The 12,881-nt window shown below is 46.9% G+C and overlaps 1 protein-coding gene across 1 annotated transcript; it reads right to left on the reverse strand.

Annotated features, from left to right (window-relative positions):
* Positions 1 to 1,061: 1,061 nt before the first annotated feature.
* On the reverse strand, positions 1,062 to 5,184 carry TIMM22 (translocase of inner mitochondrial membrane 22). Its single transcript, XM_065731972.1, is given in 7 exon segments — positions 1,062 to 1,998; positions 3,104 to 3,176; positions 4,144 to 4,340; positions 4,645 to 4,926; positions 4,929 to 5,027; positions 5,030 to 5,153; positions 5,155 to 5,184. Coding segments are annotated over 7 exon segments (882 nt in total). The 3' UTR covers positions 1,062 to 1,921.
* Positions 5,185 to 12,881: the final 7,697 nt, after the last annotated feature.

Consider the following 12,881-nt stretch of genomic DNA (forward strand, 5'->3'; position numbering starts at 1 on the left):
TCCCCACAGGAGGGGAAGGCAGGGGGGAGGACTTTTGCAGCTACAGGTAGAATAGAACTGTTAATTAATATTTGACTTTCAGAAGTTGTTAAGGATATATTTTTGTTTGTGTTCTGTTTCGATTTCTGTAGATTATAAACTTTAAATGGCTGTAAACCATGTGAAGAAGAAAAAAAACCCAAGAAAACTGTTAATAAAAATGCAAAGCCCCAACATTTGCACAAAAGGAGCCCTGTGGTGTTGCTGTTTGCACGAGCTGATCATCTTGGCTTCACAACTGCTCCTCTTTCAGTCATGGAAATCTTGCTAGTTGTGTTTCAAGCCAGTGGTATAAGCACAGGCATTGTGCCAGGCAATCTTTTAGGAGACATCTTATGGTTTGGGCTACATCCTTGCATTTCAGTACATTCTGGAGGAAAAAACCTGGACTGTCTGGAGCCAGCTTGTTTAATCAGCCCAGAATTACTCAAGCTTCAAATTCAGCTGACTTGCACAGCTTCTGGCCTGAGGATACTGAACAGGCACAGCGAGGGAGATCAGGCGATCAGGAAAACCTCAGCTGATAGATCACATGGAGCTGTGTCCCCACTTCTTTCCATGTGGGCATGGGAGACAGCACGCCTCCAAAGTGACCACCACTGAACCACCCAGTTGGTGTTGCTCTTCCAGGTACACAAGTGCTGTGCTGGGATGTCAAACCCTGAATGCAGAGGGGCAGCAGGTGGGAGAGCCCCCATGAGGTGCTCACACTGCACTTTAAATCCTGCTGTCTCGGTGTAAGGGTGGGTGTTTGCCCTTGCACAGTGGCTCAAAGAAGGTTAAAACAGAGTCTAAACTATTTTGAATATAAAAAATATCCCCTGAGGTCTGAAAACAGAATTTGGTTAGAAAAACAAGGCAGCTAATAAGAATGCAAATCCAAAAGGAAGCAGCCAGCCAAGCTCATGAGCAGGTGCTCTGACTTTAGTGTTCTCCAGAAGTGATGTTTCACTTTCTCCCAGTTTAACACTGGGGAGCTCAAAGGTGGTGTGAGAAAAAAGGATGGGAAGCAGACAGCGTGCTAAATGAACTCCTGGTTATCTGTCTTTATTCTCACAACTCTGCTTTAAAGTTCAGCCATCAAACTGCTGGAACGGAGGGTGTGAGCCTGTGGCAGTTAAAGCAGTAGCAAAACTGCTTGTACTCCCAGGGTGAGGTTAAATCAGGCGAGCCAAGTGGCTACGGAGAATTATACATCTGCAACAACCTCTTTTTTACCCTTAAACTGTTTTGTTCATCTGCCAAGAACCACATGGTTCTAAGGCAAAGGATTCCTTTTTGCTTTCCCCTTTAAGAAATGGTAAAGAAATCTGGCTCTCGTTCTGTACTTGAAATAAGACAAGTTGTACAGATGGTGGTTTGTCTTCAGTTGGTATTTTAAGAAAAGCCTGGAACAAACTATTTCTCCACAGGATCTTACCTCTCCCCAGCAGAGCAGCAAGCTGCAAACCAGGAGCTGATAAACACTCACAGCATATTCGAACACACGGTGATGTAAACCACTGCATTTCTTTGTGAAGACTGTCCTCCTGTCTCTTTTGATGCTAGCAACAGACTTAATCAAAATCAGACCCAAAGGATCCAGAAAGCTCAGAGTCCAGGCTTGTTTCCTGGAAACTGACAGTCAGCTGATCCGAACTGGTGATACTGTGCCTGGCTCCATCCTTGCACATTCCTGCAGGCCTGCCTGAAGCAGCACGCCAAGGCTCGCAGCCAGATTATTGTTAGTCATTCAGGAAGAGCAGCCAGCACCATCCAGCTTGCGCTGATTGAGACTCCGAGGCAGTGGAAAGGTAAGCCTGATGGTTCATCTGCCGTGATGCAGGCTCGCAGCAGCAGCACTGGAATGGCAAGGAAAACTTGCTCCCAAGGGATCCTGCTGTTACCGGAGATAGTAATCAATTGCTGCGGAAAAAGCAGCAAATCCACCACAGCCGATCATCCCTGCCTTCATACCAGCTGCAATGCAAAAAGGGGGGAAAGAATGAGACAAAACAGGGAAAAAAAAACTCCTCCTAGCAACTAGCCTACGCTGCATTGGCTTGAAAAGCTGACACCTGCGGGAACCTGGCACTCCTCCACCAGGGAACACTGCCTCTGCCCAAGGGAAGGGGGGAACCTGGCACAGATGGGACTTCAGCTCCCACATCTGGACTAGCACCACACGGTGACTGTTGTTAAGTGTTGCTAAGTCTCTCTGTACAGGCTAGGAAAGAAAACAGCAGCAGCCACTGCTGATTTCAGGGTGCTCTGATCCAAAGCAAGTGACTTTGCTGTTGGACAAGGATAGACAGCAAAAGCAGCTGCTACTTTGAATGTGCTAAGAGGATTAGGTCCAAGACAGACACAACTTAACAAGCTCAATTAGAAGCTCTTTTGAGAGCACTTTCATTTCTTCTATGCTCTGTAAACTGGTGTTGTTTTTTTTTCTGTTTGATTTTGTTTTCTTAAAGATAAGTAAGTGAAGTCTGATATTTCTGCTCAGCAGCAGCGCACTTTCTTGCTGCCTGGGGCTCTTCTCCAGATGTTAGCAGTCAAAGCTTCCTAAGAAGTCCCCAATAGTTCCCACTAAAATCTCAGAGCTCCTGCTCTTGTACAGCTGAACAGAATCACCTGTTTGAGACTGGAGAAAGGAGGGAAGCATTGTACAAGCTGTGCAAGTTAACAGACTTCCTGCCAGTGAAACAATGTACATAAGTAGAGCTCTATTAACACAAGAGCTGTTAACTTCAGTGCCTTGCTCAGAACATATTTTTGGCTCCCTCTCCATGACATCCCAGAAGCATGTGGATAGCTACTGCCACTTCCTGATTTGCTTTCAAGTCACTTCTGCTCATTTTTCTCCGATCTCCCTGTCCTGTACAACCAGCCTTCCCTACCCACACATATCTTTCAAGATGACAGGAAAGCGACAGAGATAGCAGTTCTGCCAGCTTCAAGCATTCTCACACTGACATCAACATAACCCCACACAGAGACTTGCAATGTGTTGCCTTAAAAGTGCTGCTTGCTACCGTACTGAATTGCTGTCTTATGGCAGTAGTTGCTGCCACTCAGCACCAACCTCTGAAGCCAATTGCTCCTCCTGTGATGCAGCCACTAATAACACTGTTCCTCCAGTCTGACTTGCCACGATACTGTGGGATTAAAAAACAGAGACAACAAGTAAATATGGAATAACAACGTGACATCTGTACTAACACCAAGGGAGATGAAGCGACCTTCCAGCCCGGTATCAGATGAGGATGTTTTTCCCTCTGCTCTCAGCAGATGGCCCCCCTGCACTTTAAAAAGGAGGAGGGGAAGGAGCAGGTCACCGGGAGAGGTAAGGCACATCCGCATGGTGCAATGCAGTGCTACAGCAAAGACTCTCAGGTGAGCCCATACAGCCCCCAGAAGGCAGCACTGTGCACTGGCACCAGCTCACAGATTTTAAAGGCACTGTGAGCACAGCCTGGCCATGCAGCCTGCTGCTCAGCACAGGGAGAGGCTCAGCAGCCTGCTGGCAAACATCAGCTATGGAAATAGCATGAGCATGTTTGTTTTTCACCAGTGCAACATCTGTTTGTTCTGTTTCATTGTGCATACAGATACACTTTTCTTTCACGCAAGTTAAGAACTAGTTGTGTTTTTCAGTCACAGGACAGTACTGACTTTCATAACAGGCTTATCTTCCTATTTAAGAAAATGGATGATAGCTCTACTGCTGAGCTGCACGAGGTCATTTCCTGCTGCAGGGGCAAGATGAAAACAGCCCTGTTACTTCACAACGTTCATCAAAGGATCCCTTTTTGCACGTGCAATTTTGAGAGGCTCAGATGACCATGTTGCAACTCCCAGTTTTAACAGAACAACAAGTTGTTTCGAGCTAAGGTTTCAAAAAGTAATGCCAAAATACAGGACTTGAACGGGGAAGGTGTGCGTGCAGCTCTTATTCCAGCAGAGAACAGTTCTGAAGGCCTCTAGAACTGAACAGCTTAAATGATTAGGAAGCAAAACGAAACGAGCCAATCCCTCACTGCAAGGCAAACGGACTTGGACTCATTAAAGGTGATCACTAGTGTATGCTAACACCTTGCACCATGTCTGAGGGCCGTTACTCACTGATTCCACCACGCACTCGGTGCAGGAGAACATGGCACCCACAATGGCGAAGTTCTTGGCGTAGGAGATGCCGCGCTGCCCCATGTCCTTCAGCACCTCTTTGGCAGTCGGGGTGCGATAGGGGTCCTTGGGGTCGAACCCCACGTTGGTGTCAATGCCGGCGGTGAAGATCCCAAACGCTCCTCCGAGAACAAAGCCTGGGAAAGACGATGGGTATGAAATGAAGCTCTGGAATGGACCAACGTTATCCTCTCAGGGTCAGAGCTGCTCAGCTCCTAGGGGTAGGACAAGGGCGGTGCTGTGGGCACTGATGCTGACCCCCCCCCCAACCTTACTGTGGGGACACGGAACGGAGCACTCTTCCTTCAACGGGGGGGGGGCGGAAAGAAGGGAGACCCCTCCCTGGGATGAGCTGCAATGGGCCCTAAGGGCTGAGGGGGCCCCAGCCCCATCCCGTGCGGGTGCCATGGGACCCCCCGGCCCCTCCCAGCCCCTCCGCACCCCCGACGCAGGCCAACGCCGCTTTGAAGGCGCAGCTCTCCATGACCCTCTCCACCATCTTCTGCTCCTTGCTCTTGGGCGGGCTGGGGATGCCCCCGAAGGTGTTGGGGTCCCATGCTCGGGGCCGCCGCTGCTCTCCCACCAGGTGCTGCAGCAGAACGCTGTACTGCAGCGGCGGCGGCGGCTGCGAACCGCCCGGCGCGGAAGGCGGCGGCACGGCCGCCATCGCTGCCCGCAGCACCGCGACCCACGCCAGGCACCGGCAGCGCGGCGGCTTCCGTAGCGCGGGGGCCGATGGTTGTTGTAGTTCCGCTGAGGGCGGCCCCCGTTGCGCGGCGCCGCGCGGCGACTCCATCTCCCAGCGTGCCCTGCGGCCGCGCCGAGCGGAGAACTACAGCTTCCGGCACGCTCCGCGGCGAAGCACGTGATTGGCCGCGCAGAGGGCGGGGGGCTCCTTGAGCCGGCGTGCCGCCACACCGCCCCCTGGCGACCCATTGGGGTCGGTGCAGCCCGAGGTGCGCGCACCGGCTGCCCGAGCATCCTCGAGGGCGGCAGCGGAGGAGGCTGCGGCGGAGGCGGCAGCGGGTGAGAGCGGCTCCGGGTGGGATGGAGTAGGGTCGGGATGCGGGTTGGGGGCGGCCGAGGGGTGGGGGAGGGCTGAGGAGCCGCAGTGCGGGGCCGGGGGCCTCAGCTCGGGGCGCTCTTGAGGTGAGCGGCTGAAGGTGCGAGGTGATGGGCATCTGCTGCGGTGCATCCGAGCGGCACATGGCCCTGTGTGGCGTAGGAGAGGCAGCTTTCCTTCAAAGGTGCTTAGAAAGCAAGCGAAAGCCTGTCTTGGTGCCACACAACGCAAACTGAGCTCGTGGCAAGTCATACAGAAACCTCAGTCCTTCCGTGTGTACTCAGTGTATTAATGGGGGGGGGGGAACTCTGCTTCTGTGCCCCCTCCTGGTGAACGAGGAGCTGCCAGGGTTGAAAGCCTTCACCCACGCGCTTTGTGGCTCATCACACGTCACCCGTGTTCCTGTTCGTGGCGTAGAAGTAGTGCTCTGCTCAGTGCAGGTGGAGAAAACAGCCTCGTTGGCTTTGACGTTGTCTTGGTTTAACTTTAAAAGTTCCCTGTGCGTTTTTAACCCTTAAGAAGTGTCCCAGTAGGATGCTTCAAATCGGTGTGCTGATTGAGACCACTGAGAATGGTTTCAAACATCTGTTAATTGTTCCTAAGCGATGCGTCGAGTGTGAAATCTTCCTGATGCCGTGTAGTGCCCTGAAAGGTGACTCTTTAGAAATCCAAAGGCTCCTAAATATGTTTTTTTTTTTTAATTATTTTTTTCTTTCTGTTGTATAAATTTCTTGCCCCGTTTCTTCTTGGCATCTTGATTTAGGGCTGGATGCATAGGTTCAAATAATAACCTGGATTGATGGTTGTACCTCTTCAGATGAAGCAATGAAGTTATTTTCAACTTTTCCTCTGAAATTCCACTGCCCTCTGCTGGCTGGCCCATCAGACCTGCCCTCAGCTCTTCCCTCACTATTCTTAAGGGTTTTTCTATTTTAAGTTCAGAAACTGTTGCAAAGCGTGCTGTTAATGTCTGCCAGGATGGGATCTTGGTACAGAAGAGGAAGCTGGTGGCAGATTGAGCTCCCCAAAGAGCCCTGGACTGTAGGTTTCAATCTTCTCTTTGATCCATGCTAACCTAGTTGGGCTGATCTTGAAGTCACACTGCAAAGCCTATTTTCCAAAGGCATAAAGGGATGAAAGATACAGTGGAGCTGCCATTGGATGCTGTGAGTTTGCATGTGAGGCTAGAATACCGTTTTTAATTTATTTTCTGTGTTTTGGGCAAAATCGTGGGTTTACGTTTGCTTGTGAGTGTAACCATTTCATAAATATTTTCACTTGTATTTATATGAAATAATTATATTTATTTATGATTTTTTTTTGTATGGGATTAAATATATATATACTTCCCCTTCAGGTATTTATTCTTCTGCTCTTCATGCTGTTCTGCCTATGAACAAATACATGTGCTTGAAAAGTCCTGATGAGATTATCCAAATAGTCACATGAGTGAAACCAAATGGAGCATTAAGGCTTTGAGAGAGAGTCTGAGACATCTCTCGTACATCGTTCACGTGAGAGTTGAAGTTGTTTCTTCCTGGTCCCAGGTGAAACCCCTTCACTTTGTGTGTCTCCTCCCTGTGTGGTGATGGGATCAGGTGCAGCTGAAGGTGGCTTTGCTTCAGCCTGAGCTGGACCCACTGTGCTCAGCACTTCAGCAGAGTGGGAATATTAAATGCTTGTATTTCACTGGGCCTGTGCAGTGACTCAGTTGTTGTCCCACATCACAATGTTCTCCAGACAGGGTTCTGAAGGGCAGATTGTTCCAACCTTGGAAATAATGGTTTTGCTTGAAATCCTGGTTAGGATAACAATCCTTAGTTGTAGAGCTCCAAGGTTTTGAATAGGCTTCAGCTGTCACTTCTGGCACTGCTGTTTGAAAACAAATCCGAAGGTTTTCATAGCTCAACTTTATTTTGTAGCACACTGTCAGCTCCTGAGTCCTTTCTGAAGCAGGAAGTGGCTGAAGATGGAAGCTAACAATAACACTCTTACACCTACCTGCCTGTCCCCTTTTTCCTTCCCAGAACTGCAGAGGCCCATGGGGCTGAGAGGAAGAGAAGACAGGTTGCCCCATCTTCTCACAGAAGAAGGGAAAGCTTTCCATTGTACCTTGAGCAGAAGAAAGCACAGCAGGTTTGCAGTGCTGGTAGCTGGTTGCTGTGGAGCACATAAGCTCCCTGTGGCTACAGAGGGTTGTGCTGGGGCTGTGCTGGGCAATGTTCCAGCAGTGCCACCTAACATTTCCACTCAGTAGTACTCTCATCTGTGAACTGGGGCTGCAGCTTTTCTACCTCTCATGCTGATTCTGACTGTAATGATTTCTTACTTATGAGATCTTAAGTTCTTGGCTTTGAAAGGGCATCACAGCAGTATATTGCTTTGTGAAATATGCCCAAATCTAGTGGATTTGGTTGCTTTAACATCTATGCTTCCCTTGGCGTATGAATTTAACTAATTCTATGTCTGAAAAAGGTGAAAAAAAAAAAAAGGCTTTCTGTGCTGGAGAATACTGTCACTGATGGCAAACAGCTGAAGTATTAACAGCAGATCACAGTGTAGGGAGATGGCAGGAATATGGGAGTCAAAACTGAAAAGCCAGCCTTATCAGGTCAGTGTCAGATAGACTGCAGAGGTACAAACACATTTAAACAAGATCTCCTTTTAGGATCAGCAGGCTTGTTCCTTGTGGCTCAGGGAGAAGGAGCACAATGTGGTTTTTGAGCTGTCTGATCTTCTCTTTCTTTTCTTTAACACTTTATATCTCAGAGTGCTCATCCTTTTTGACCATAGTTCCTTCACTTTTGCCCCACTTCAGCAAGCTACTGTTTTCCTTCTTCCCAGTTTCCCCAGTACTAGGCATGCTTTTGCTTTGATCTGTGAAATTTAAAATGCACTCATGTTGTAACTCATGGGCTAAAAAAAGATCCGCGTAAAGTTTCAGTCATCATCATCTCCCAGGGATTTCAGCCGTTGCTATAGGAGCCCAAACTCTCATTTGAGAGACCTTTCCAGTGTGAAGAAGTTGATACTGGGGGAAGTTGTCATGGAAATATGCAGCAGAAAGGGAATCTCAACGTGATAATTGTTACCTGGCTTAGCCAGCCTGACGTGGCTCGGTGGCTGCAGATCTGGTCCTGCAGATTCTTTGTTGCATTCCTGGACTGGAAGGTTACAGATAGGAACCTCGAGAAATGTGACATTTATATCTCTAGTTCTCCCAAGGTAGCTCTTCATCAAAATGAGCTTCTTATGTGCCTGCATCCATGTTCACCCCTGCATTGGGTGGTGCCACACTGTGGGAAGTGGTGCGGTGGGTAGGGGCACGTCCTGCAGCCTGGCCCTGGTGCATGGCACCGCTGCACAGCTAGAGGGGTTCATAGAGCCATTGCTGCTGAAATGTGGCAGTAGAACAAATTCTTGAATGACTAAAACTAGCCTATTCTGCCAGCTTCAGTGCTGCCTCAGGTTTGAACGGAGTGAGCACTTTGTGTGCAGCCAGGTGGTGGTGTGAGCAGATCTCTGTATGTTCCTTGTCCACTTACCCCATTACCAGAGCTGGGTCCCTGGTTTCAAGCTTTTTCTGTTGTTTTTTTTCTCTTTCTTTTCTTAATAAAGCTGCTTCTTCTCTAATAGAAGTGATTATGGGAGAGCTGCCTTTGAATATCTTGTACTGGTGTTACCATGGTAACTTCTGCAGGGGTTTCTTGCTGGGAGAAGGCTTCCAGCTCCTCGAGATAGAGCAGGACAGCTCAGGCTGTTTGCATGCTCTGAGTGAGGTTACCCACAGTATCAAAGAGGAAATGCATTATTTCTTATAGTTAATAGTGAATGTTAATAGTAATGGGAGGCTTTAAGGTTGATGTTTCTGGCAATAGATGCTCTCAGGTGAGAGAACTGAGGTCAGTTATGTGGGCAGTGAGGGCCTGAGCTTTTCCATGGGAGCATGCCTTTCACATTCCCTCCTGCATGTTTCTTAACAGTTATTATATCACTGCCATTAGTGCTGCTAGGGATGGATCTCTGTGTTTGCAGACAGGGCAAGCACAGTTGTTCACACAAGCTGTCTGGAAGCGGTCAGCTGCTGAATGTTAACTTAGATTCCCCCTTTTTCCTGCATTTGATTAGGCCACCAAAGCCAAATCTTTATGTGCCAGTTCTGGGTGTGTGTCTGTAACAGCAGCCCCAGCTTCTGCAGAGCTGCTGACTTTCTATTGGCTGGGGGCTGAAATCAATGGATGCTGTAGATCCTTACTAGCTCTTGATGTTTTGTCAGTAATTTAGGTGCCTTTGTTTCCCTGTTTTTAAAACAGGTAAGGGTTACTAAGCTGCTGATTTTGTATAAGCAAGCTATTAAAAAATAATAAAGATGGAGAGTAAGAACAAGGCTGAAGCTTTAGGATATTACTATATAGAGAACTAAACCTTGCAAATATTTTTTTCTTTTTTCTTTTTTTTTTCTTCCTGAAATCCTGCTCTTCATTAGAGGGCATGTTAGTCTTCTGGGGTTTGAGCTCCTTGTGCTTGATCATTTTTTCTCAGTTAATTTGTCCTAGTTCTTGCTGCTGCTGGGCTCCCTGTGATGTGCACTTAGCATCCAGGCATGCCCTGCAGTTCCGCTTCCATTCAGGGTTTGTCAGCACTTCCAAGTCCCTCTGAAACAAAGCTGGTACCTCAGCAATTTTATTTCCATCACCCTGAAATGCATCAAAAAGTTCAAAGCAGTGAGTTGGGATGTTCCTACACCATCCTGTCAGGGTTTCCAGTTCTAAGGCGGCCTCCAGCACACATCATCTTTGGTCCTTATTTTTCCTGCAGAGCTCTCCGTTGTCCGTGATCAACCAAAACTTAATGAAATGATTTCCTTTTGAAGGCTCCTCAGTCTTTCTAATAGATACTGGTTCTGGTTCCTCTTCTGTAAGGTGATCAAATGCTGGCTTCTCTGGTCCTGGCCAATAAGGAGAGGGAGCAAATCGGGCTGTGCAGTGCTTTGCTTGTGAAGGTAGTAGGAACTTGCTGTGCAACTTGAGTGTGGTAATTCTGTGTTGTTAATGCTGCATTTGAGCTATGCATCAGAAAATCAACAGTGAAGAATAATAAAGAACAGGGGTATTCTTCTTTTACGTCTTTTTAATTTCATTACTGAAATAAAATAAAAAATCAGTTAAGTCAGAGAACACTGAAAGTCTTATCTCCTCTTTCAGGGAAGAGAACTGAGTATTGCATAGTTCACGTATTTAGCTGGATCTGCATTTTGAACAGAAGAGTGGCTGTAGTAACACCATCTTTAGTTTGCTGCTGTGCCTCTTATGCCTGAGAATTTTTCTCTATGATTTTCAGATGTCTCTGTGCCAACTTCTCTAGATATGTGTGTGAAAAAGCAGCAAGAGGCTTTTATTTTAAATGTATGAATTGCAGAAAGTTTGTGAATATTTCTTTGGCATGTAGATTTCCTTCCTCATTCTGTCATGTTCTGTGGGTTGGATTTTTTTTGTATGTGGATGCCTGTTAACTCTTCAGTGATGTGGCTGGAAATAACAGAAATACCAAGAGATGCTGGCTCCTCTCGCAGAGTCTTACTTTTGAATCAGGCAGTTTCCTAATTCTATTTTTGACGTGCTTTGTGGCTGTTCCCTTGGAAATTTTCAAGTTGTTGTCTGGTCTTCTGAAATTTTGGCAATAGGCAGCAAAGAAAGCTGCTTTCAAGCTGCTTTTTCTGCCTCTTGTAGCACTCCATGTTCCATAAATCGTTTCTGCTTTCTTCTAGATTTAATGATTCTAGTTTCGTCCAGCAGAAATGTTGCTTTGGTTGCAGGTCAAAGCTGGTAGCTGTGCCACAGAGTACACTCTGCAGGTACACACATAAGCAAATGACACTGCAGGAGAAAATCAGAGCTCCCCAAGTGAGTGTACACAGCTTCCTTGTACTGGTGGAGCCTTTCTGGCAGCAGTTCCAGGAGTGCACTTTTTATATCCACCCATTTGATCAGCAGCATCGTCTTGTTAACTGAACAGCGGTTGTTTTTGTCAAAGTGGAAAGTGGTGCCCCATGATTCATTCTGCACATGTCTGCTGGCTGCTTGAACTTCCTGACATCTGTGGTGGAACTGAGAAAATAAAGAAGTTTGTATCAGTTATGTACGAGGAGGAAGGGGAGTAAATAGTGACCAGAGCCATGGCCTCGCTCCACTTCTACCCGCTGTCTGGTGCAGGCTTTCCCTTGTAATTACTCTTGGCACATTACTGTCTGGAGTTATAAAACCAAGTCTTCTAGCTGAATTACAGACTTGCTTTAAAAAGACATTGTTATTGACATAATAGCTTTGCTTACGGAATCTCTGTCTCTGTAATTAAGATTGTTGCATGCACAAAAGCAGTTAAATATAGCATAAATATCTGTAAATGCAGAGATATTTTTCATCTTGTTCCTTGTATGAGCCTTTTTCTTTTTTTTTTTCCACATAGCAAATAGACTCGAATCTCAAATGAGCTGTGCCAGTAGAAATTCTGCCCTTTGCCCATTCCTTTAAGTTGTGTGGCATCCATATTTGTTCCTGTAAAGCAACACCAGCAGTGCAGGTCGCAACATAAAGCAGCTACAGTCCTCACACGCAGGGTTATGAAGGTGCATTGGTGAGTGAGGTTTAGTCCCACTTTCATCCGTCGTTGCAGAGTTAGGAGAGCTAGTGGGTTTGACCAGCATGCAACCAATGTGCCATCTGTTTGTGTGTTTGTCTGTTGACCAGACTTACTGGTTGGGTGAGAACCTGGCAGTTTCTTGAAAAATAATAATTTCAAATAGCATTATGAATTTATTTTCTCGTCCTGGCTGTGTGAAAGTAATTATGGTTAATGGTCTGGACAGGCCACAGACTTACTTTATGACCTTAGCCAGCTCATTTTAGCTGTCTGTTTCTGGGCTCTTTGTTCATTAAATAGAAATGCAGCTTTTCAGTTCACAAGGCTTTGTGTTGAACAATTCTTTGGTCTAAGTGAAGAGATCAGATGATTGCAAGTGCTACCAAAAAAACCCGCAAAATAAACAAATATATTTTCTGGTCTTGCTGGGTCTGGGGAAATTGTATGGCACTATTCTAGCCTGTCTACCAAAACTGAAGTATGTATATGCTGTCAGTATTTTTCATCTCTCTTCAGCTCAGAAGGATGTCCAGTGGCAGAGCAGGGAGATGTTTGCTGCCTAACTTGCTGTCTGTGCGTGTGTCACTGGATGCAGAGTTGCTTCCTCAGGGAGGAGAAACAGCATTGTGTAGATTGCAATACCTGCCATAGCTTGGTTAGTATGAATGACAGAAAGTACTGCTCTCTTATCTGAGCTGTGAATAATCTGAGGTTCTATATATCAGATATATAAAACATGGCATAGATAAGTTCTTCTGCCTGTGATGACCTGGTCTGTCCCCAGGTACTAAAGAAACTGGCAAAGCAGGCTGGGTTGGGTTGGTACTGCAGGTGTCTGAGCTTCCAGTGTCAGCTGGCTTGGTTGGGTGAGTACTGAGGGGCTTAAAGCTGATTGTGGGTGTTTGACACCCACCAGACGTTGAGCATTGATGCTCTCAGTATCTGTTCTAACTCCAGATCAGAACCCCTGGCACTT

This window comes from Cyrtonyx montezumae, unplaced genomic scaffold (genome assembly GCF_038088225.1).
Source record: "Cyrtonyx montezumae isolate F1298 unplaced genomic scaffold, pur_monq_1.0 scaffold_15, whole genome shotgun sequence".
Classification (NCBI taxonomy): domain Eukaryota; kingdom Metazoa; phylum Chordata; class Aves; order Galliformes; family Odontophoridae; genus Cyrtonyx; species Cyrtonyx montezumae.